At 33.5% G+C, this 27393-nt stretch overlaps 1 protein-coding gene across 1 annotated transcript; it reads left to right on the plus strand.

Moving 5' to 3' along the window:
* Positions 1-867: 867 nt before the first annotated feature.
* Positions 868-27112, plus strand: LOC132729621 (WAS/WASL-interacting protein family member 1-like). Its single transcript, XM_060715432.1, is given in 9 exon segments — positions 868-1067; positions 5293-5489; positions 5739-5870; positions 7978-8064; positions 22312-22413; positions 23351-23926; positions 23928-24242; positions 24884-24991; positions 25535-27112. Coding segments are annotated over 8 exon segments (1536 nt in total). The 5' UTR covers positions 868-1067; positions 5293-5314; the 3' UTR covers positions 25576-27112.
* Positions 27113-27393: the final 281 nt, after the last annotated feature.

Raw genomic sequence — 27393 nt, forward strand, 5'->3', positions numbered from 1 at the left:
GGGTACTAGGGGGTTGAGCCTCTAGTACGAATGACGGCTTGTAATGCAGGCTCTTTGCTTGGCACCAACAGCCGTTTTAAGGGCTACCTCCTTTCATTATTGTCTCAGGTTACTATACATTTAGGTTCTCATTGACCGCCGTACAACTATTTTTGGCTCAAAATTCATATCTTTGGCTAATACTCCGTGGTAAATTATCACTAATTTGTGCTTAAAGGACATGACCGATGACAAGTCCTTATTTCTGAAATTTTATTTTTATTTAAAAACTCATGGCCTTAAAGGAACAACAAACAATACAACAAATAATTATAATACAAAAATGGCACAGAAGTAAATAATTAAATAAGGAAGATGACTTAGTGAAATTTCAGCAGTATTGCTTCAACCAAGCTAGGTCTTTCAAATAGCAAATAATTATTTGAAAGACCCTGCTTTAACAAACATTGCCAGATTAAATAAATTATTTCTGTTATCACTTCACATTAACACGGACATCTATACATCTATATTTAACTCCATGACATTAAAGCCTGAAAATTTAAAATACTAGGAAAACTTGAATAGTAATTACTGATATACTTGTGTCTTTCATTAGTAAAATAGCTACATTTAAAAATATAGTGAAATTCCTCACCTACAAAGTGAGCAGGTTCTATTTTCTCTTTCAACATTTCTCTAAAGGAAGATCAGAATAGAGACATCTAAATTTACAAAGAGTAATTGATATAATACTTGGTAAACATAGTAAATAATGTTCTAATTTAAAATGAGTTTTATATATTCTGTAATTTAAACACTTAGCAGAATTGAAAAATCTGGGTCCGCAGAAAAAAAATGTGTCCCTCAGAAGTATTGGGATCCGCAAATTGACAATTTCACAACCCCAATTGGACAAATAGCTCGCAATTTTGTTTGACACAAACCAAAACAGTTCCTGATTGATATTTTTTGCAAATTTGGAGTACTGAAAAGACCGGATTCCGAGAAACAAATAAACAATAGCATGAGATTACTTAGATGGTTTTATGAAATATGACAGAATCAGGGATTATTGAAAAATTCAGGTAAAAACAGCAGAAGTCTGGGTTTGTTTTCTTTCGGATTTTACTTGTTTTCCGGTTGTTTTATTTCCTTATTGCAACAGAGTCAATATAGGTGCAAGAGTTTAAAGTTAAGATATTGAATGATTAATATTTTTTTTAAAAATTATTTGCTTACTTGTCCCAGTGTGTTGTTAACTTTGTCCCAAAATTGTGGATTAAACATTCCTTTGTATTGTCATTAGTTTTCGCGACATAGTTAAAATATCCATTTATCTATAAAGAGTGCAAATCAAAGTATGGCACTTCAGGGCACTAGACAACTTTTTGGGACAGGTACCCATACCCTCAGGAAGGGGAATTTTGTGTCATTTTAAGACAAAAAGGGGAATTTTAAGCCATATACAAGTTCTTTATATTTAAGTTTTACACTAACTCTTGGCACAATTTCCTACCATTACTTACAATAGCTAGTATATTTATTACTATAGACCTCACAAATAAAACATATAACATGAAGCTTTTCTTGAGACAGGCTATCTCATTGTTTTCTTTATTGCTTTCTTATTGCTCTTGACTGACTCAGACATCAATCAGAGCTCCGGATAATTATATGTTTTTGGCCAAGGGTTTAATACCCCTGAAATTCTAAAGTGAGGGGTAAAATGCAAATTCTGAAAAACGTTAGGGTTATATTAAAATCTATAACAAGCATAATGCATTTTGTTTATGATAAAAAATAAAAACTGACAGTTGTTTTTGTTGCTGTTGTTTAAAAAAACAAAACTTGTACAACAAAAATTGAATCAGTGCAACAAGCTCTGGAAAGGCAGACTTTCCTAGGCAAGGGTATGTTGTACCCAAGTTATTGAAACACAGCAAAACTATTTCCTATTAATGTTTTCTTTATTTTTAATCACACTATTTTAGAACCTGCACTGGTCAGTTCTTAATCTATTTTCTACATATTTCTGCCTGTTCTTTAGATTGAAACAATTATAACAATGATAATTGAAATAAGAATTAAATAAAAATAAACAAGAAAGTTTTATGCCTTTTCTAAAAAAGGTTTTGGTTTCAGAGGAAATTGTCTGTAACTGTAAAACTGGGTACGAAAATATTTGGTACGAAAATATTTGAGTACAAAGCTGCAAGAGAAATACGTTTTTTCCAACAACAACTGACAGTAATTTAAAATAGTTTTGTTTATTGACTAGTAGAATATGACAATGAATGTCTATTCTCTAAACAAATTGAATATAAGGTAAACTCCTACGATGATTATCTGCCACATTAATTTTGTCAATAATTTTACGAGAGTTACCTCCCTTGTACATTTCTCACTTCCTGCTACTTTCGGTTTTAACATACAGCGTTGTTGACAACTGTATTTTAGTTTTCAATCCATTGAAAGTTAAACAGAAATATATTTTATTTTTATACTTTTTTGGTTAAATATCAAACATTTACACTACAATTTTTTTAGGGGAATTTTCTACTGAAATAGGGGAAAAAAGCATATGATTTTGAGAGGGGAATGGGGCCGATATTCGGCCCCAAAAATGGCCAAACGAGTGCCCTGCACTTAAATAATACATATGCAATATGTGTACATAGAGACAGTATCAACATTTCTATGGTAAGTAACTAATTGATTGATATTTGCCAGAAAGAAAACCAGTTTTTTTTTTTAGGAAGTGGCTAGATAGTTGATAAACTGGCCCGTACATGAGCGTTTCAGCCATGTATAAGGCACGTATGGCTAGCCTATACACACTGTATACTGTCGTCGTACAGTATTTTTTCAATGATGAAGTCAGTAACTTGCACATCTTATTATAGATTTTCATAAAAAATGAACATACATATTTTTTCTACAATACATAGTTTTACAGACGATGTTAGGCCATATATAATATGACAAGATATTGGATATATCTATCAGGAATAAATTCAGGGATGGCTTTTCTAGGCGACTTTGGCGCAATAGTCACTCTGTCTCTGCATTTCACCCGGTTTGCTTAGAAAAGCGAAAACAAAGTCGCCCTTATTTGGATAAACACAGCAGTAATTTCCCAAGTGTCAAAATCGTCCACGCTCCACCTATTTTAAAGCAGACTGTAAAACCTATTTTCATTGGTCAGTAAAATTGGAAAACCAATGAAACGCGGAGATACAATTGTGCGGGTGTTGGAAGTCAACAGGTGACATCTTCCGAGCGTTGATTATTGCTGATTAAATATCAATAAACAACAATTAAATAGATTAGCGTGACTCGTTTCAATTGAGACCAATAAGGGGCATACAGTACTTAGCGCATAAATTTTTCAGTAAGTCTAGTGATCATGTCGTATATGTTAGGGCCGTCGTCTGAAATTGTGATATTGATGTATCATCGATTCGATATCAGTACAAAATTTTGAATATCGGTTTAATCATTCAAATAAAAGTGTCAAAATGTAATGAATAAAATATAAGAACATTTCAAATTTAAATCCTTACAAGTTTGTCATTGCAATTGAAATTTTAATCTCCGACCAAAAGCAAAACAGCAGCCATTAATGTTTACATTGTTAGCTCATACATCAATCTTATGACATCAGGTCAAAAATACCAAAATTTTAGAAATTGAACATTTTGACAATAAACACTTGATTTGTGGTGCGGCATGTTTATTTTCCGAAATTTAGTGTGCATTATTCTGTAGACGACAGTGATAATAACGAATTACCAGGCTTTTTAATTTGCATAGCAACATGGTGGCTACGCCATAAATTGCCAGGTTTGTTTGAATAGGTTAAAAAAATAGCTTTGTATCTGAAAAATTTTGAGTTGAAAATAGTTTGTAAAGTTTGCCATCTAATTATGCCATACAGAGGCAATATACCACAAATATAAGGTCACATATTGACAAGAAAGCATTGGTCCGTGTATGCAGAGAGTTCAGTTCCTGTGAGTTATAAATAGTTCTTAGTTGTAAATTTTTTGGGGGGATTATGAATAACAAGAGAACTTGGTTTCATCTGATATTGTTGTATATTTTATGTAAACCATGCAAAATAATTTATTCAAGTATGTTTGCATATGATATCTCAAATTTGTTTCGATGTATCAATGTATCGTTGATATTTACCCTTCAATATATTGATACAAAAATTTCTATCAGCCGCAGCCCTAGTATATGTTTGCTTAACAAAAGCGTGTCACCAAAAACTTAAGTCAAACGTTTTGATGTATAAAAAAAAACAATTTTTTGTCAAATGAAAATGATAGTTAAATGGATTTCTTTAACCCATTACTGCATTTTGTGAAAAATGGCTGTTTTCATTGAAGCCTCCCGTTACAAGTTCAAATTGCTATAAAACTATAAAAACTTCTTCAATACTCATCAAAGTTCAAACTTGGCACAAATGTTGACTGGACCATTGCCTTTGTAACAACATGCTCAGTCTTAAATTTCCTGTTACCATGGCAACAAGGGGACATCTTAAAATTGCCCAAATCACTATTTTGCGTAGATTTTTTCCATGATTTCAAAGTGCTGCAACTTCTCAATGGATTCAGATAGAGTCATATTTATTATTGTTTTAGGTTATGTATTTAAAAAATTCTGTATGGCTAGCTACAACAATGCGTATAGGCTAGTTGTACGTTACTCACATTTAGCTAGCAATACTGGCCCGTACAGCTAGCGACTGCTGCCTGTTTGAAATTTTTGGTATATCTTGGTCACAATTTTATAAATCAAAGTTGAATTTGTTTGTTTTTATGTGATAAATTGATAATGTGGTGTCAAAAACTTTTCTTAGGAAGATCAAAGATTGGGACAGTAAGGGTTGTATTTTAAGACAGGGCTGAAGTGACTAGAGTAGGCGTATCATAATGTCAGATCTAGTATAATGTCAAAAACAGGAGGTCTTAATTTCACATAGAATTTACTGGCAGTACTAGTTCGATTAAAAAGTAACAGTGCATTTTCTTCGGCTGAATATTTCATTTAGCCAAATCAGTTTGATTTTCTAATTTCATACAAAATTTGGTAAAAAAAAGAAAAGCATAACCTGCCTGTGTAACCAAAAATTGCTGTAGTGTAGCCAAAGATGTTTGCAAGTGGCTTAAATGGCAGAGCAAGCCATGTCCATCTGCACAATTTGTTATTGCTGGGTGTTGTTTATTTCAGTGAAAGATAGTGATTTATTGATTTTTTTTCTGTCGGTGAAAGATAAAGATTTATTGATTATTTTTTCAGTGAAAGATAGAGAGAATCAAACATGCCACCACCACCACCTCCTCCCCCCGGGCCTCCACCGCCCCCGGCTGTGAATGCACCAGCTTTAGGTGGTTCAAAAGGAGGTAAAAAGGAAAGAGGAGCTCTGCTTAGTGACATTCATAAAGGAATGAAATTAAAGAAAGCAGTAACTAATGACAGGAGTGCACCTATAACAAGTAAAAGTTTTCTCCGTATTTCATTTATAATTTTTAATTTGTATAGTACATGCTGTAGAATTTAATAATTTTGATGCAATTTACATGTAGTTATATTCATGTAATGCCAAATTAATTGTATGTTTTAAGATTTGATATCCAAAGATGCAATTTATTCAAATAATTTTAAAGTTACATAGAAGTTTATGAAATCTTCTGTTAGGTGGAATACAGTAAATGTATGGATTACAAAATGTAACTTGATTTCAGGTAACAAGCCATCACCAATGGGTATGGGAGGTATGGGAGGTGGCGGGCCCGGAAAGTTCAATACCGTAGCTAGTCGGCCAACCTCTGGCAGTCATGGTGCTATTCCATTTGGAAGAGGCTCTGTTGATGATTGTAAGTTCAAAAATTATGCTTATACCATATTTTTTCTGTTAACACACTTCTCAAAATATGTATTGTACCGTAATTTTCATAATCATTGCTCTTTTTCACACTTCATATAAGTTTTGCAGGTGTAGATGTTAAAAAAATCTGATTTAAACACTGGAAAATTATCCTTATTCCTGCTGTTGAAGCACTGCTTGAGATATAAGTATATATATTGTACCGTATTTCTCATTATTACAGCTCCTTTACTCATGCTGCATATCAGTAATATATGTGTAAGTCTTTTATTGAGTGTAGCTGGTTTAAAAGATCTTAATGCTTCAGATAGCAATTCATTTTCCGACGGTAAAATATTATTCTTTTGTCACAAAATTGCTGATATCCATTGTCAATCAGAAATATATCATTTATATCTAAATGATCGTCCTAAATTCTAATATCCCAAGATAAATTTATGAAACACTAAAAAATGTTCATGAACTATAACAGATCACAAAAAGAATTATGGCTATACAAGCCTATACTTGATACAATAATTATAACCACTACATTAACCCAGCAATTTTTTTAAGGAAAGGGTGGTAAAAATGCAGTGTCAAAAAATGCAGTGTCAAGCTACTTCTCAGGCTATCCTCGGGGTGAGGGCGGTGTAGGAGGGAATTAAATGAATGGTGCATATTACATGCATGAACTATATTCATTGTAGGAATATGTTAAATGGCAGTGCTGCAGTAAAAATGCACCAGCTCATTCCCAGGCTATCCTCCGAGGGGTCAGGGGTTGGGGGGGGGGGGGTGTGGCTTACAATTATATGAACAGTTCAAAATACATGTATCAGCCATTCATGGTCACAATATGTTAAATGGCAGTATTTAAACACATTCTTTTATCTCTAATACAGCTTTTAATAAAAATAACAAGAATAATATACCAGTAACAGGGAAAACAGATATATATGTATAAATGTATGTTTTACAGATGATTAATAACGTATGATACAAGTGATACAGGTGGCTTCTAGTTAATTAATGGCACTGTGCCAATTAGGAAATTACATCTCTGGTTAAGGAAAAATCAATCTACGTTACAGGCTGTGTGAAGGCATCCTTGAAATTCTTTATTTTGCTGTATATAAAAAATGTATATGAATTACTAGTAGCATTCAGGAAGGTTTGAGTTGTTCTTTTGATATTATTTATTTTATAATTTATACTATAACAGACTACATGTATATGATAACTATATGTAATGATGTATATGATATGTGCACTATCTCCTTTTGCTAAATTGTTTGGTAATCTGCTCTGAAAGCCAAACTGTTTAAATAGAATATAAGTTTATAGGTAAAGTGACTTAATTTAAGTTTAATATTACAAAATCTCTTTATGACATCACTTTTTTCAAGCATTCTTCCCTATTTATAGATCCCTACTTTAAGATTTTCTTTGAATAGCAATAGATTTAACAGCAAGCATAGACATGTGTTATTTTGTTAAGAAATGCAGTGTCTTATTACATTAATATGATTATTTGAATAAGACGGATTAAGGTCAAGAAGGGTCATGTAGAGATCTATGCATTCAACATAATTTTTATAAACTTTAATTTGAGTTTAAGTGAATTGAATATGGTAAAATTACATGTAAAGTATCATACCTGTGTATGATTAATTACGCTTTGTTAATTTGATATCTGACATACATTATAGTTGCCATGGTTACGGTTAGTTATTAGTGAGTCCGTCAGTCTGTAGACTTCACACTTCCGTACAATTTCATTCTACTGTATTCACCATAATTGATATATTATACAAGAGGTGTGTGCCTTAGTTCCAGTTGATAGCTTTAAGGTCAAATTCACTTATGATAAAGGTCAAAGTCATTTTTTGCAATATGTGGTTAGCAACAATTTTTTAAAGAGATAGCAAATATTTTCAGTACAAAATGTACTAAATAGTCATATTTTTATAAATTTTTGGAGACATTCATCATTTATGCATGCATAGTAATATTATTATGCAACAACCTGTTTGGTAGGGAACAGATAAAGGGTGTAATTATTGTCAGAGATGTTGTGAAAGTGTTACATGTACATTGTCGAGTGTGAATTTCAGGTAACGGCTCAAATCATATCATAAAACCCCAAAGGAGATCTAGTCGTGGGAGGCCGACAGTGCCAGCCCCACCCCGTCCAACCAATGGTATAACTATATATAGTCGGTCATCATGTTGTTTGTTTACGTACATTTTGTATTTTCGATTCGAATATTTTTGTTTATTGAATGTTGTTACTGTTTGCTTTGCATTCTAATTTTAAGACATTCGTTTCTAAACAAAGGCTATCCTTCACTCATGTGAACTACATGTAACTGTTGTTATAGTTATGCAATAAAAATGTTAATAATCTAGGAAAGCTACCCATGGCAGAATAGTTCAGAATTACTTACTCCTGGGTTCAAACCCTGCCAGAGACTTTGGACTCATTCATATGAAGCCAGGTTTGCAACTGCTCTGGTTGGGACTAGAGTCTGAAATAATATAAGCCTTATGGCAGCCAGCATTTTACTTAACCCATTACTGCATGAGCATTTTGTGAAAAACGGCTGTTTTCATTGAAAAGTCTCCCGTTACAAGTTCAAATTGGTAAAAAACTGCTTCAATACTAATCAAACTTGGCACAAATGTTGACTGGACCATTGCCTTTGTAACAACATGCTCAGTCTTAAATTTCCTGTTACCATGTTGGGAACATCTCAAAATTGCCAAAAATCAATATTTTGCGTTGATTTTTTCCATCAAAAGTGCTGCAACTTCTCAATGGATTGAGATAGAGTCAAAGGCTTTTCAGCGTTCAGGTTACATATTACCTCATGATCGACTTGGGGTCGTTTTTAACCTCTCACAAGTCAAAAAAAAATTTTGCGATGAGGGGGGCTGCCGCCTCCCTTCAAACCCCCATACAAAAGGGAGCGCATCCCCCTTCTGGCAACCCCTTGATGTATCTTTTGGATAGGGGGCGGTGCCGAAAAAATTGGTCATTTTTTAAACAATATTTCTCAAACAAAAACAAGTGTTGGGGGGGGGGCCTAAATAAGGCATTTTTTCACCATTTGAGACAACAAAAATAGGGTGAAAAATGGCGTAAAAAGCTGTGTATTCAGTATATCTGGTAATGGGTTAAAATCATCAAAGCCAGATAGTCATCATTTCACTACTACAGAGTCATGTGATATAACATGGAATTGCAATAAATATTTATAATTGATTACATGTAAGCACATATTATTGTTTTGCTCAGTCCTTACGTAAAGGAGTTTCAAAAAGCTTATGTAAATGAATTTCAAACAGCTACAAATTTTGTTTTCAATTGTCACAAGTTATGCCATTTGAACATTGCATATTAATCTGCACAGTTTTGGATAGCTTTTGTTATCATGTTTTATGAATTTAGGTTATTTAGTTATATTGTGCACTAAGTATATTGTGCATTGAGTCACAGTGAAGGACTTTTAGTTTACATATCAGAGCAAACTGACCTTTATGTTAGGGCATGAAAAGCCAGGAATGCTGTTTTAAAGATATGATTAGCCTACAGTATTTCTTTTGTCATCATGTATCAATACCTCTTTTCTCTTTTTGTTTAAGATGAGAACTCTGTTTCGTGACTTACTCAAAGTTTTAAGCATTTTAATGTAATATTGTCTATTTTCTTTTATGAGATGTTTTTAGATATAACTATACCTTATTATATGAATTTTGAAAAAAGGGTCTTTCTGTGTGAATTTTTTATAATCTCTCCTTGCCATTTTCATTTGCCTTAGATAGTGAATTTCATATATATATACATATATTATATTTATGTTACGAATGCCATTTTTATGCTCCCCGAAAAAATTTCGGGGGAGCATATAGTCGCCGCCTTGTCCGTCCGTCTTTCCGTCCGTCCGTCCGTCCGTCCCCTTTTCTTGTCCGGGACATAACTTTGAAACAACAAGAGGTATCAACATGAAACTTTGTAGGTAGATAGATCTCATTAAGTAGGTGTGCAGTGCACAAGAACCGTAACTCTGCCTTGCCTAATTTTTGAATTATTCCCCTTTGTTTATTTTTACACTTTGAACTTTGTCCGGGACATAACTCTAAAAGTATAAGAGGTATCAACATGAAACTTTGTAGGTAGATAGATCTCATTGAGTAGAAGTGCAGTGCACAAGAACCGTAACTCTGCCTTGCCTAATTTTTGAATTATCCCCCTTTGTTTATTTTACACTTTGAACTTTGTCCGGGACATAACTCTAAAAGTATAAGAGGTATCAACATGAAACTTTGTAGGTAGATAGATCTCATTGAGTAGAAGTGCAGTGCACAAGAACCGTAACTCTGCCTTGCCTAATTTTTGAATTACCCCCCTTTGTTTATTTTACACTTTGAAATTTGTCCGGGACATAACTCTAAAAGTATAAGAGGTATTAACATGAAACTTTGTAGGTGAGATAGATCTCATTGAGTAGAAGTGCAGTGCACAAGAACCGTAACTCTGCCTTGCCTAATTTTTGAATTATCCCCCTTTGTTTATTTTACACTTTGAACATTGTCCGGGACATAACTCTAAAAGTATAAGAGGTATCAACATGAAACTTTGTAGGTAGATAGATCTCATTGAGTAGGTGTGCAGTGCACAAGAACCGTAACTCTGCCTTGCCTAATTTTTGAATTATCCCCCTTTGTTTATTTTACACTTTGAAATTTGTCCAGGACATAACTCTAAAAGTATAAGAGGTATCAACATGAAACTTTGTAGGTAGATAGATCTCATTGAGTAGGTGTGCAGTGCACAAGAACCGTAACTCTGCCTTGCCTAATTTTTTAATTATCCCCCTTTGTTTATTTTACACTTTGAACTTTGTCCGGGACATAACTCTAAAAGTATTAGAGGTATCAACATGAAACTTTGTAGGTAGATAGATCTCATTGAGTAGGTGTGCAGTGAACAAGAACCTTAACTCTGCCTTGCATAATTTTTGAATTACCCCCCTTTGTTTATTTTTACACTTTGAACTTTGTCCGGGACATATTTCTTAATGTATAAGAGATATCAACATGAAACTTTGTAGGTAGATAGATCTCATTGAGTAAGTTTGCAGTGCACAAGAACTGTAACACTGTCTTGCCTACTTTTGGAGTTATTGCCCTTTGTTCATTTTGACACTTTGAACTTTGTCTGGGACATTACTCTAAAATTATAAGAGATATTGACATGAAACTTTGTAGATAGATAGGTCTCATTGGGTGGAAGTGCAGTGCTTAAGAATCATTACTCTGCCTTGCCTTATTTTGAAGTAATTGCCCTTTGTTTATTTTTACTTTTTGACTTTTGTCCTGGACATTACTTTAAAACTATTAGAGATATCATCATGAAACTTTGTAGGTAGCTAGATGTAATTGGATAGAACTGCAACGCTTCAAGAACCTAAACAAAGCCTGGTCTAATTTTGGAGTTATTGCCCTTTGTTCATTTTTTTTATACTTTCCTGTGTCCAGAACCTTCTCGGGGAGCATCACCCGGTTCAACCGGTTCTTGTTCTGTCATGAATTCATTGTTGCCATTTTGTGTAGATAATGGTAAATGCCATTTTTTATTTGGCTTGAATTTATATATAAATTTAGAATGATTTAGTGTGGTTGTTATAGATTTTATTGTTGATTCATGATTTTTTTTTTTTAGAAGATGTGTTTTAGTGTGCTGAATGGACACTGTTTGATACAGTTTAATTATATTTGTAGCAAGATTTTTACATACAAAAGATATAAAAATGATTTAAATGCCAAAGAAAAAAAGACAAAAACCTGTCAAAAGTAAAGTTTAAACTTATTTATCCTAACATATTTTGTTTATACTTTTGTTGTCATGGAATGTTTTTTAAACGCAGATTACCTAATTACAAGATTGTAACGATAGAGTAAACTTTAATTTGTATTTGAAAAAGAAAAAACAACAACAGTGTGTCGGTTATTTTGCAGGGAAGAATGCAAGTTTTATATTAACTTTGCTGTCAATATTTCTTCCTTGAACGACCAGTACTGGTGTCTTGATATGGGAAAACATTATTTGAGCCGTGTCATGACAAAACCAGCATAATGCTTTTGCGACCAGCATGGATCCAGACCAGCCTGCTCATCCGCGCATTCTGATCAGGATCCATGCTGTTCGCTTACAGACCCTATTACAAGTAGATGAATTGATAGCGAACAGCATGGATCCTGATCAGACTGTGGGGATGCGCAGGCTGTCTGGATCCATGCTGGTAGCAAACGCACTATGTTGGTTTTGTCATGACGCGGCTCATTTATTTGTCTGGTCCGCAGGTCTCGAGCGTACATATATGATCCAATGGATCAAATGGCAGGTATCTTAGCTGAACCACGACTCGACAGAAACAATTTTACATTGAAATTATAAATGAATACCCTTTTATTATACTAAAATCTGAAACTTTATGTTACGTGATATTTAATGAGGAAGAAATATATAGAAATATGTACTGTATGGACAAGTGTATTCAATAGTTACTGTATAAGGTCATTTATCATTATAGTCTGTATACAAACCATACTACTTGTATAGTAAGGAAGTTAGTTTAAAGTGTTTCATAATAGAGATAGCCTTATTTGATCAGTCAACACTTGAAATGTAATTGGGAATCCAATCAGTAAGGTGTGATTTATAAAATCAAAGGCCGGAGAAAATGAGCAAAAATTTATCGCCATGAAATTTCTGATAAGAATGATTTGATTTATTGATGTCCAATATAGATAACTATTTTTGCAAACGGATTTCTTATTTTAAAGGCACATTGTGCCTCAGAAATAAATATTTTTTTTAATTTCTTAACAAAGGGCAAACATGAGTTTTATAATGTTTAAATTATTATTTTAATGCTGAAGTGTAAATTTTCAGAGTTGTAGAATATTCGCCCATTATTCTTGAATAAAACAATACAAAGTTGTAAGATATTTGCAAAAACCCTGCAAATTTGTAGAATATTTGCCCTTTATTCTTGCATGAAAACTACAGATTTATTGAATATTCACCTATTATTCTTGCATAAAAACCATGCTAACTTGTAGAACATGTGCCCATTATTCTTCATGCAGGTATGCATTAACTTAGAAGAAATCATTCATCATGATCAATGGATAGTTTCATGTGATCTAGCTCCATTGTTGCGTGTAAATACATTGGAAAATTGGGTGCATTAGCCCTCATTAATCTAGAACATGACTTGTAGTATCATGAAATTTATATTTTATCATACATTATGCTGTATGATAATCATACAGTCTTACAAATATCATACAATAATCATGATCAGATGATTTCCTCAAGCAGATTATTTCAATTGTCAGGAAATTATTCAGTTATCTTTTGGAATATTTAATTGTGCATCTACTGGTACCGAGACTTTAGCTTTGTGTACCAATAGGACAGTTACGAATATCTTCCTGTTTCATTTCAAAAGGTGGAAGTTGGCATTATTATATATATCATTTTTGAGCATAATGAGAAATGAAAATCCTAGAAAGCGATGATAATTTTACAAATTTTGTGCAGTGGGTGTAACTATTGCCCTGTTTTCCCTTATTTTCTCTTTTCTTTTTATGTCCCCACAAAGTGAGGGGCATATAGCGTTGCACTTGTCCGTACGTCTGTCCGTACGTCCCGTCCCAAAATCTTGTGAACGCAACTCCTCTTAAACCGGATGGCAGAGTTTGCTTAAACTTCCAGGGATGAACAACCTTAATGTGTAGATGGTAGTACAGGAAGGAATTTTTGCTGCAACCAAATTTAACAGAATTATGGCCTTTTGTTGATTTTTTCACTATATACCATATAGACATTTTGTGAACGCAACTCCTCTTAAACCGGATGGCAGATTTTGCTTAAACTTCCAGGGATGAACAACCTTAATGTGTAGATGGTAGAAAAGGAAGGAATTTTGCTGCGACCAAATTTAACAGAATTATGGCCGTTTGTTAATTTTGTCACTATATACCATATAATTTTTTATATGTTGTCAGTGGGGGCATGGGCGTGTCCTTTGGACACAGTTCTAGTTTTTATCTTGAGCTCTCATAGAACAGGTTTTTCCTTATTGTAATAGACTTCCTGTTATGTCATAAGATTTTTCGCATAAAATTTCATTTCAGTCAAACTTGTAAAAAGGTGTTAATTCTCTATATTACATTGATTTAGTTTCCTTTTCATGAATTTCACAATGTTCAATTCTAAAAAAGTTGTTTGAAATACATTTATAGGTTTTGATAAACACTCTGGGAAAATATTAAGGAAGTTTAAAAAAATCTAAACATTGGCCTCAAACTATAGTATTGTATTTGTAATTGTAAAATTAAACTTACAGAAATACAAGCTGTCATTATTTAAAGGTGAGTGCACACAGTTCCAAAAAACACCCAACTTTAGAGAAGCATATTAAAAGTTTAAGGATCGTATAAATATCCATGATTTGTTATATGCAAAATTTATAATGAATATACCATAAAATTCCTATTAAACGCCCCCGGGGGCTAAACATTTTCCAAAAGGGGGCTATTATTACAACATGTATTTTCCTAAATCCAAACATCATTTAAAATACACTTAGTGTTAACAAGTGTTTGTAATAACATTAAAATGTGTTGATTTTAAGTTCATGTGATACATTTTTGTGTTTACTTATGAAATAAGATGAATTCTGAAGAATTTGAATAAAATTATGGATTTATTAAAGAGTTCACCACTGATGAGCAGATTTTTTTTCCATATGAAAAAGCCTGGGGGGGGCGGGGTTTATTGGGGGGGGCGGGGCGTTTATTAGGAATTTTACGGTACTATTTTTATTACAATTTTTCTCCCCCATTAATTATAGAATGATACCTACATTTTTATATGTTGGTAAATTGATTAAATATATTTTGTGAATTTAAAGTACATGTACCGGTAAGTTGTAACTTCAGAAATGTGCAAGCTTAAATTAAATTGCTTGTTCACTTAAGATAGGTTTTCCTCATTTTCTGCTATTTTAAGCATTTATTTATTTATTTTGAAATTTTCCCGGTTTGGTCCAGATTGAATAATAGAAATAATGCACGGAAGGGCACCTGAGGTCTTCTTGACCAGTAAAGCTGGAACTTCGCCATATGACGTATACTGTGTTGGTGTGACGTAAAACCCAATCAAACAAACAAACAAATGACAGACAAGTCTATTTTACATATTTAGCATAGTTAGGGTTAAATTAATGGACACAGTTCTTATTTTACAGCAAGATCCAATACACAAATTCATTGGGGCATTTCATTTAGGGCCATTACTTAAACTTCATAAAGTGAAAACTGGAGTAAAATCATTTTATATACTGTAGTACATGTACAGCAATATAAATATAAAGACAATTTATTGATGTTTGTTTTACCCTCAATCCTTTTTAATTAAATGTTCTATGGAAGCAATCAGTTCATATATTCTTTACATATAATTTTAGTGCAGTCTGATCCAAGATCTGGAATCTTTCATTATTATTGTCTGTTAAATTTTTTTACTGAATATTCTATTCAAGTAATTGGTTCATATTCTTAACTTAGTATTTTAAGTGCAGTCTGTCCTAAGATCAGGGTTTTGTAGTTATTATCTTTTAAAATGTTTGTTTTGACATTTAAATCCTGTTTAAAATTTTAAAAAAGTAGACAAAAATGATAGAAATTTCTATGTAATATAACTTTTTTCTTAGTTTTATGAGATATTATACAATGTAACATGTTTGTTCCATTAATTGAATTTGTAGTTTCCAGTATAAAATCAGAATCCAAATTGAGACTGCAATTATGATGCCTTTCCCCGAAATTCTGTGGTTTTCAAAAAAAAGAAAGGAAAAAAAGAAAAAATGAGGGGAGGAATGGAGAATAGCCCTTGATTATCTGTTATATATGGCTGGAGATTAGTAGATCTTGGCTTTACCATGTTTACATTGTCAAATACTGTATTTGTTTGCTTGATATTGTAAATATTTTACAAGCAGCCAAGATTAATTTCTTCTGATACATCAATAAAATACTGACCACACTTTATATACATTGTATAATCATTGATATCATTAATTTTTATGTTGCAAGTTAGAAATATAGGCCTTGGCATTGCATTCATAATTTATAGCTGCACGCCTCAAGATGAGCCAAAATATTTCAAGAAAATCAATATTGAGAAAAATGTACTAAAATTTTAAGAAAGTCAAAAATATTCAAGATCCAAGATATATTTTACATATACTGGGATCCTACATATTACCGGACAAAATATGATGTTTTATCGTTGTAACTTTTATTTAAAATAATAGAAAAGAATGAAATTTTACCCAAATAATTGTGGGTTCTTAATATACGTAAACATTCCTTAATCAAACATAAAATAAAATTTTTGACCGTAGAAATGTGTCTTTAAAGTAGGGCATTAAAAGAGGAAAAAAATCGTGCAGACAACTCAATTTACCGGACACTGTGTTTCAAAATATTTTGAAGTGTTAAATTGAAATTTAGCAAGGAAACTACGACTATTGAATGGCAATGTTAAGATACTGGAAAAAAACCAGTATGTCACTAAAATAGACACGGCAGCCATGCTTGTTACGAAGAGGCCAATATAGGGGTGTAATTGAAATAAACACTTTTAACTCAATTAACGTATTGATTCTTCATGATCCTTAAACGTATGACAAATGGAATTCTGTTCTTTCTCATACAGTTTCCTTTTGATCATCATGTAGCATGTTGCAAAAGCCATAAAGTCTATTTTTTTGTACATTTTATGTAGAGTTTCCTCCCATGTGCATAACCCGTTTCCTTATATGTTTTTAGTCCCCTACCGGTTTAACCGGAGGGGACTTTAGGTTTACCCTCCGTCCGTCTGTCCGTCCGTCTGTCCGTCTGTCTGTCAGTCCGTCAGTCCTTCCGTCCACAAAACTGGATCCCGCGATAACGCAAAAAGTACTGAAAATATTTTTATGAAACTTGATATATGGATAGATGGCAGTATGGAGATTATGCACGTCTTTTTTTTTTCTTCCTATGTTGAAAATTCTGGTTGCTATGGCAACAAATAGTCTGAAAATATGGCAAATTTAACACATAAACTGGATCCAGTGATAACTCAAAAAGTACTGAAAATATTTTTATGAAACTTGAAATATGGGTAGATGGCAGTCTGGAGATTATGCACATCTTTTTCTTTTCTTCCTATGTTGAAAATTCTGGTTGCTATGGCAACAAATAGCCTGAATTTCAAGATTTCTGATTTAAATTTTTCAGCTTTTTCACTATATGTCCTTTATTTCTTAAGGTGTTTACTTCAAACTTTAAATATAAGTTTCTGGTCATCAACCACATCATATGTGACAAGGTTTATAACTCTAGCACAAAAAATATCAGTATTACCTCCCTTGAACTTAGATTTTTTAGGGGAAAAAATGTTGTCTTTTTTAAATAACTTCTTTATTTCCTAATGTATCTACTTCAAACTTCATATATATGTTTCTTATTATCACTCGACATTTTTGAGAAGGTTAAATACTCTAGCAAGACTATTTCCAGAATTATGTCGCCCTTGAACTTAGATTTTTTTCGAGAAACTTGTATTTTCACTCCAACTTCTTCATTCCTTATAGGATTTACTTTAAAATCCCACATCGTAATAATATGACAAGGTTGTATAAACATAATTTACTTACTAAGTATGGAAACTTAACACATTACTGTGATATAGACAAACTTATTTTGTTATGTTTTGTGGTTGATATTTTCAAATACAGACTTCATCCTCAAATTCATTATAAATGGCAATACACAGGAGTGTATGACAATTAAAGAACTTTTTTGAGGGACCGGTAGGGGACTACTGTATTGCTCGCAATACTATCAAATGCTTGTTTAATTTGCATTTCTTTGTAAAAGACAACAACAAGACATTGTTTGAACGAAATTTAAAATCATTTTTTATCCTTAAAATATTTTACGATTGTCTCCTGAGTTAACATTGAGAAGAATTAAAAGTAAAATCTATCTGAATAAGTTAAATAACCCATTAAGGGCCTCAATATTCGGGTATGCGCAGAACAGATTATTTCCCCTCATTACCAGGTCATGGAATAACTAGTAAACTAAAGGATATGTTAGTAAATAAAGAACTGAACCAATAATATTTGCCTGAGAGTGGTTTTGTTGTTATTTACTTTGCAGTAGAAAGTGTGTGTACGATTCAGACCAAATGATTTTTGAATTGAAGCAAAAAATAAAGCCTTATTTGACAGGAATAGATTTTGTCCGGTAAACATGTAGGATCCCAGTATGTGCGGTTTTAGAGAGACTTTGCAGTATTTCATTACCATATCTTAAACCAATAATGGCTGTTTTTGCATTTGTTGCAACTTTTTGGTAATTTTCTTGGATTGTAAGTGCCGATTGCACTATGTTAATTACTTTATTTGTTCACCTCAATATTTTACTATTAAATATTCATTTCTAAAATTTTCATGAAAATTAACATTAATCTGGAGGCATGCTGCTTTAATGTCTCTAAAGTGGGTAGAAGTTGTAAAATTGAGAGAAATAGAATCCCTAAAGAACATACAAAACAGCACAATTGAACATGTTGCATGTTCAGTATGAATGAACCTAATTCATGGATGGTACAGGAAAGTGCAAGCTTATCATCCATTTAAGCATTGGCTTTAAGCGGAATTCAACATTAAGATAATGTTTAATTAGAATTAAAAAGATAAGGGTTTGATTTAAATTAAATGAAGTGTTTCAATCAAAGATCATGATATGTTTCATATAATTATCATTTTGTGACACATTTCATACAATCAACGCAGATATTGTGATTAAATCAATTGTTCTGAAGAACAATTGAACGAGAGCACTTGATTATTTCCTGCTGTTATAATGAGTCGGGGGTCAAGTTGGTGTCCTACGCTGTACCAACTGCTGCATCATCTACTGTGTACAGTATTAATATGTGTCGTCGAATCCGGAACTGTCTGTTTTAATGTGTTTCAGTTGTGTTTACTATGTATATACAATGTATATGTGGTTAGTTTATTGTGTAGGAAGCTATAAGTTTATATTATAATTATACACACTGACAAATCTGTTACTGGAACCAACCAGTACTGAACAATGAGTGTATTGTTTCACATTTTATTTTATATATTAAATTGTTATTGTATATCTTTATTCAAATGTATATATAATTTTTTGGCTCAAAACATTTGGAAACAAATTAGCTTACCCTGATGGAGTTTGATGCCACATGGCAAGTTATCCTTAGATTACTGTCAGACGCATTAACCACAGACACTTGGGGGTCAGACCAATAGGGGGTCAGACCCCCTGGCTTGAACTGCCCTTAACCACCCTTTTTACTATCATGGCGTGTTGTAGCAATTTTGAAGAATAACGTCCCCTATTCTATTTGGTTCTAATTTTATTGAACCCATAGAAAGGTGGTAATTAAGACCTATCTTTTTCACATCTTATAGTACATGTATAGTAAATGTATAAGTTGTGGCATTCGAGCATTTAAAGCCCACAACATCTGTGACGTAACCGTTCGTGTACTTTTACCTGAAAAATAACACCAAACCTATGAAGAATCGATTATTAGTGAAAGGATACAGTGTCATATGTACATTGTATATTTAGGACAATCTTCATATTTCATTGTGTTATATGTAATGAAAGAATTTCTTTACTTTTATAATTTGTATTCATATTTGAATACAAATAAATCATATAACTCCCCATCAGCAGCTATTTTTGATACAAAAAATGTACAGACTCAATCAAGCTGATCTGAGTCTGTAATTTTTATGTCATTTTGCTGTTTTTATCATGCTTCTGAAGGATCACTTTTTTCCAGATATTCAGAAAATTTGAAGAAATTGTGTTGTTGTTTTGTTCTATGCAATGTTGATAAAAGAGATTCCTTTGCATCTGCTGATGAAAATATATGTTACTGCTGTTAAATCTTTAATATAGTTGGATAGATATGCTGTAGGTTAGATGCATATAGGTGTTGTAAATACTTTTCGATATTTGAGACATTTTATTCTAGAGGTCATTTCTTGCGCTTCAGATGTTGATAAAATAGCATATTTTGGAATTTGATAAACAAAATAAATCAGTTTTAATGTTTTGATATGTTGTATAAATGTGTCAGATAGGATGAGGAATTTAGGGCTGTTATAAAACTTGATAAAGGGAGATAAGTAGGGAAAACAGCTGCAATAAACTGGAAATGATTGAACGAGATTGTGCCACACATGTGTTGATAAGGAAACACTTTTCATATTTATATTGCACTTATATCTTGTTAAAATTTTTAAGATGTTTCTCTTAACAAACTAAATTTGAATAATGGACTTTTCCTGGTTTTAAGTTGGAACTGTCCACTGGTAATGTTAGGGATGTTGAAAGTGAAAATGGTAGGAACACTCCATTGGTAACTGGAGGGATATTGATGCAAAATTTAGTGTGCCTGTCATAATTTAGTAACTGAGTTTTGTCAGATTGCATGCCAATGTGCTGCCAACATTTAAAGATATTTTACGTGTATTTTGTTTTATAGAACTTGGAATATTAGACTGTTTGCATAACTGCAACTTTGGTTTTTCGACTTCTTATAATTATTCCTTTGGAAATAATTACCCAAAAGAGGTTTATCCCTTAAACTGTCAGAACCGGAAGTGATAAGCCTTTGCTAGAACTAGTATAGAGACAGGCCAGTCTGCACATCTTGCAGTGCAGGGTGACCAGAAATCTATAATATTGATAGCTTTTTGTTTTTCAGTATTGAAATCCCTTAAACTTTGAATGGACTGAGTCAAAGTCAATGTAGAACAATCCATTCTACCAATTGTATAAATTTAGTCTTGGTTTTAATATGTGGCAAATACATGAATGACACTGGGGTCTGTCTGCCATTTGAGATTTTAGTGTCAAATTTATAACTAAAATTCTTTCCAAAAGAATGTAAAATGAAAAAAAACCAGCTTGATTGGGTCAGTGAAATATTTATAAATCCACCTTAAAGCGGCCTTCAGCTTTTCTAAAGGTTAAATATGTTATTTTGGATAAAATACATAAACAATAAAGAAACATCTGACAGTACCTCTAATCTGCTGGTTCGCTTTCTATATTTAAATCAGTAAAGCGGACAATTTCTTACCCTGATCTTCTATTTTTAGAAAGGAACGTCACTAACGCTCTATATATCTCTAGGAACACTGTTTTAGAGAAAGTTTAACAGGGATATGATTCACTTTTACAAAAGGAAATTGCTTAAATACTTTGTTTGAAACAACACAGAATTTTTTATGCCCCCACAATGTGGGAGCATATAGCGTTGCACTTGTCCGTCCGTCCGTCCGTCAGTCTGCCGTACGTCCCGAAATCTTGTGAACGCAACTCCTCTTAAACCGGATGGCAGATTTTGCTTAAACTTACAGGGATGAACAACCTTAATGTGTAGATGGTAGTAAAGGAAGGAATTTTCGCTGCGACCAAATTTAACAGAATTATGGCCCTTTGTTGATTTTTTCACTAGATACTATGTAGAAATTTTGTGAACGCAACTCCTCTTAAACCGCATGGCAGATTTTGCTTAAACTTACAGGGATGAACAACCTTAAGGTGAAGATGGTAGTAAAGGAAGGAATTTTCGCTGCGACCAAATTTTACAAAATTATGGCCCTTTGTTGATTTTTTCACTATATACTATGTAGAAATTTTGTGAATGCAACTCCTCTTAAACAGGATGGCAGATTTTGCTTAAACTTCCAAGGATGAACAACCTTTATGTGTAGATGGTAGTAAAGGTAGGAATTTTTGCTGCGACCAAATTTAACAGAATTATGGCCCTTTGTTGATTTTTTCATTATATACTATGTAGAAATTTTGTGAACGCAACTCCTCTTAAACCGGATGGCAGATTTTGCTTAAACTTCCAGGGATTAACAACCTTAATGTGTAGATGGTAGTAAAGGTAGGAATTTTTGCTGCGACCAAATTTAACAGAATTATGGCCCTTTGTTGATTTTTAGTTTTCAACTTGTGGCACATGTAGTCCAAAAAATATTTGACCTAGAGTCATAAGATTGACAGAACAGTGGCGTGTGGGGGCATCCGTGTCCTATGGACACATTTCTAGTTTCTAACAGAAAATGAAAGCTGAAGGTGGCTTTAATTTCATATGTGAAAAGTTTAGCCAATTAATTTTAATATGTGAATATATATATGAAATAGGTCATAAACCCAATTATAAGCCTTGTATTTGTTTCCAGTATTAGCTTTTGCCATTACTGTAAATAATTAACGATATTTGTTTTTCTGTATTTCAGCTGCACCAGCGCCACCTATTGGCGGACTAGGGGGATTATTTGCTGGGGGTATACCACGCCTACCTAACAGAGGAGGAAGAACTCAAGGAGGTCCAGGAAGGGGTAATTTGTTTTAAGTTTGACTTTTTGTAGAATAATGGGTTATTTTTCTTGCCATGTTTTTGAATCTTCATAACTCGAACATAATCAAGCTGATTCATCTGGAGGGACGTGTACAGATTGAAAGAAACTAGTTTTTTCAGCATGTGAACATATTTATGTACTTTGATACATAAGTCATTGATGCAAATTGATAGGAGACTCCGAGTTATGGCCCTTGATTAAGCAAAAAAAAAATTTATAGAATTGAGTGACATATTACTGAACAAGTAAAAACTAGTAGAGTAATGAAGTGTTCAAAGAATAGTTGTAATCATGTACATTTGTATACTCATGTACCTGGGTATTTTTTACACAGATTTATTTGAGATCTGCAGAGTTATTCTCCCTGATTAAGGAGGAAACACCTGTGTTGTGAGTACTTGACTAATCGCAAAACTGCTAGAGTGATGAAATTTTCTAAGAATAGCTGTCAGCATGTGAATTATGCATATGTGTTATTTGACACAAATTTAATAATTTGACACAAATTTTTAGTAGATTTGCAGAGTTATGTCCCCTGATAAAACAGAAACAAACATTGATTTAAAAGTACATGTACATCTGGTAGGAGTAAGAATATTAATATGCCATTAAGTGAATTAAGGCACCTTGGTACAATGTAATTAATTCTTTGGAGTTTGGCAGTTATGGCCCTTGAAAAAAATGGCAAGGCGCCTTGGTAATTTAATAGTTCTTTTGAGTTAGGCAGTTATGGCCCTTGAAAAAAAAGGCATATATTTGGGCTTGTAACTCCAAAAATGTAACTCATATGTTTATATCCACTAGTAATTGCACAGCATTTTTGTGCAAAAATACAGAGGAATGTATGATCATACGTGTCTGATGGACACACACCTAGTTTGAAAATTTTTGCTTTAATTTTTGTTTTATTTTTCAGCCCCAGGATCAGCACCATTACGGCCTCCAGGAGCCAACAGTAGGCCAGTACATTCAAATAGCAATAGTGTAAATCATAATGTAATGAATGGACCATCAAGGGGAGGGCCACCGCCCCCACCCCCGACGACAAATAAACCAAGACATGCTCATAGTGAAACTGACTTATCTGAACATAAATCAGTGTCTAATTCTATAGCTAACTTTAAAAAAAGTAGTGATAATATTATTTCTAATTCACATCCCAGTAGAAGTTCAGGGGCAGCTCCAGGAGTGCCTAAATCACAGCCTCCGCCTCCACCAAGCAGAGGACCGCCTTCAGCTCCGCCTGGGGGTGGATCACATGGTGCTTCCAGTTCAAACAGACCTCCTCCTCCAAGTTCAAGGCCGCCTAGTATGGTCGGACGCCCACTTCCTCCTCCCCCTTCTCCAGGATTAGGAAACAAACCTGGCGGGTCATTCCCTCCCCCACCACCCCAAATGCAAATAGATTTGCTCCTCCCCTCCCCCTTCCAGTGCAAGCAAACCTCCCCCTCCCCCTTCAAGTGCAAACAAACCTCCTCCACCCCCTTCAAGTTCAAATAAACCTCCTCCCTCTCCCATGCAAAATTCAAGGTTTCCACCTCCCCCGCCAGCAAATGTCCCACCTCCACCCCCCTCTTCTCGTCCACCCATGATGAAAAGTGGACCACCACCTCTTCCTCCTTCATCTAATCCTCCTGGACGACCAGGTCCACCTCCCCCTCCCCAGAGAACAACCCCTGTAAATGGAACGATAGGAAGATCAGGAAGGTCGGGTCCTCCCCCACCCCCATCCAGACCACAACATTCCCATGCACCTCCACCCCCAGAGAGAAGATCTTCGTCACATTACTCAGGATCTGGAGGGGATGGTTTGTATTTTACTTCTTTTATTTGTTACATTATTTTCCATGCTTCATGTTAATTGGGTCAATGTGAAGGCCAATGAGGCTAAAATTATGTTTTTCTGCATTTTAGCTCACCTGAGCAATAAGTGCATAAAGGTGAGCTATTAGAATCAGTCATTGTGGTCGTCAGTATTTTGGAGTTAGAAACTTGAGGGTTTTATAGTTTTGATAAAATCAAATATCTGTATTTTCTTTTTGTCATTGATTTATGTTATGAGCACCTATCTATGTTATATATGTATTATTGTTTGGCATAAATAATTCTAAAAATATTCATGTATATACATGAAGTTTCATACATGATGTCAAAGATATCTTGACTTAACAAGCTTACGGTAATACAATCAAGTAAGGGGTTGCCTATTCAACCAGTGTAGAACAAGTTTAGCTTGCATATGTGCTGCTTGTGGAGTTTAAAATTTTGATGAAAAAAATAATTTAATCTAGATTAATAACAATGAGTCATTTCGAATAAAAATCTTGGCAAGTTTATTAAGTTACACTGATTTTGTGGTATTAAGGTTCAATACTAACATGCTTTTGGTTTACATTAGATCTTTTGAGTATTTTGTTGTAGCTGATATATATATATATATATTTTTCAGAATTTGAAGTACGATTCCACTTTCATAACGCAAATGAATTTCCTCCTCCTGAGCCGATGGGAAAACAAAATAAAACTTACCCTAGTAAAAATGTGAAAACAAACAATGGTACAGTATAGCTTTGTTTTATACTTTATGTATTTTAAATTGGGCAGCTATCCAGTTTCTTAACTGAAGGTTGAAGGAGCAGCTGTGGCAGAGTGGTTAAGGTCATTTGACTTAAAACCATTTGCCCCATACTGCTGTGGGTTAGAATCCCGCTACAGACTTCGGATTCCTTCATGTGAGGAAGATAGCTTGTGGACTGTCGGTGGTTCTACTCAGATGCCTGTTTTTGCCTGAAATAATGCTCATAATACCCTGTTGAATCTACCCAAGCAACCAGTTCAGACCAACAGACCAAGTTTGTGACATTGGATCATGGTCTTCACCATTCAATCAGTATTTTTAAATTTTCCCTTAAAATAATGAATGGTTCTGTCTGGATTGAAAGATGGACAAGTCCATTTAAGATATTTAGGGTGGTAAGGTTTAAATAACACAATGGACAAGCTCCTTATGAATAAACCTCTGAATTTTCCTGTCTATAGTTCTGTGACTATACTGTCTTAAACTATGCTGTGTTAAATCAATATTTTTTTTTTGTTACAGAAAGAAGAGCACCCCCTCCACCACCCCCAGGTAACCATTGATCAAATTGTATAGACCTAGTGACGGTAACAATCATATAAAATCAATCACTTACGACAAACAGAATCATGACCATACTGTACCTTTTTTTATGGTCATTAGTCTGTTATCACTTTCTTCAATGCACGCATATCGACAATTTTCAAACTTAGAAAATGATACGAATGTCAGATGCATAGCTGCTGTTAGTAATGTTGACTGTGCATTTCTATTGGATGGAAGTTCTTACTGGAATAAGATGTTTTTAGTTTTGCCAATGGATTCAGGGATGCTGGTCGACTTGACCAAAGGTGGAAAAAAATTACTTCTAACAAAAGCTCTACTACCTGAAAAACAGAAAGGAAATAGTGGATATTAGTTTAGAAAGACTTGAGGGTGCAACTTGTAAATGAGTATTATGTTCTAAATTAAGAGTGTTCTCATTTTGGTCTGTGATCTTGATTGTGTGGAAGCTTCTGCTTCAAGATGAGATCCATGTCCCCAAGAATGATGATATTTGAAAGCTTTTGACAATGGTGATCAGATCTGAATCTTTGAGGAGCTTATTTAATGTACTGTTAGTGTGGCATACATTCTTTGATCTTGATTATTTGAAAGCTCTTAACATTTGAGAACAGATCTGCATCACATAGAAGCTTAGTTTGGTGCTGTAAGATAGTACTGCCTTTGCATGATGGGAATGTTTTATATATGTGTCTGCTTGAATTGACAGTTGTATTTCTCCATAGAAATGATTCTTTGGTGAAGGGACCTAGTGAGATATAAAGTAAAAACAATTATTGGAAAATGTGATATTACTAAACCAGTGTTTTTACAATACCCATGTATTATAAATTGCAAAATTGTTAATGTCTGAACAAGAGGGACTCTGATGAAACTGATCAAAAGTCAGTCGATATCAAACATATATGCACAAACACAGATTTAGGGGAACGAAAATTATACTGAACTGTGGGTGGAGCTAGGAAGTGGGTGGAGTCTGAAATTTCCAAGGAGCTGCAACTCATAAATCAAATGTGCATTCAAAGTACTAAAGAGAACCCTGAAGAAATGATGATTTTTATTTATAAACGGCACTGGTCGAAGACGGCCATCACAGTCAATTTGATAACCAGAAGAGAGTGATATTTTTATATCATTAAATCCTGTTCATTCCAGTGATTCTATTAACATTATGTTACGGGGGAGAAAATAGTTATAGATCTATAGTCAACATTTATGATTAAATTCTGTTCATTTCTTGAACTGCTGCCGTATTCTATACTTTAATCAAACAAAAATTTCATTAGTCAATTCAAGCTTGTTTTTTTTGTTTATAATCATGTAAAGATATGACAAAATTTGCCATTACCCATTAATTAGTCATTATTTTGTGGTCTTTTTTTATCAACATTGATAATTTAATATGAGAAATTGAATTTTCAATTTTTGTGGATCATTCAGTCACAAACAGATGCGCAGGCTGGTCTGGATCCATGCTGGTCGCAAACGCACTATGTTGGTTTTGTCGTGTGGCGGCTCAATTATATTTATTTATCATCTGTTTTCAAAAAAAAAAAAAAAACTTTTGTTTCATCAAAACTTCACGAGTGAATAAATTGATATAACTTGAGACACTATAATTTTGTTTCTTTGTTAAAGATAATATTTTAAGTGCATACAAAATGGAATATTTACACTTTAACAGTTGGGATGTTTTCAAGCAAATTACTTATACCCGTATCATGCTATATTTATGTAATTGATTACCTTGATTGAATTTGGAGCGGCCCATTGCTCATGTGTGGGGGGGTTTTTATTATCAAGCAGTAGGCAGTAAA

This window comes from Ruditapes philippinarum, unplaced genomic scaffold (assembly GCF_026571515.1).
Source record: "Ruditapes philippinarum isolate M1 unplaced genomic scaffold, ASM2657151v2 ctg742_1_1_1_1, whole genome shotgun sequence".
Lineage (NCBI taxonomy): Eukaryota > Metazoa > Mollusca > Bivalvia > Venerida > Veneridae > Ruditapes > Ruditapes philippinarum.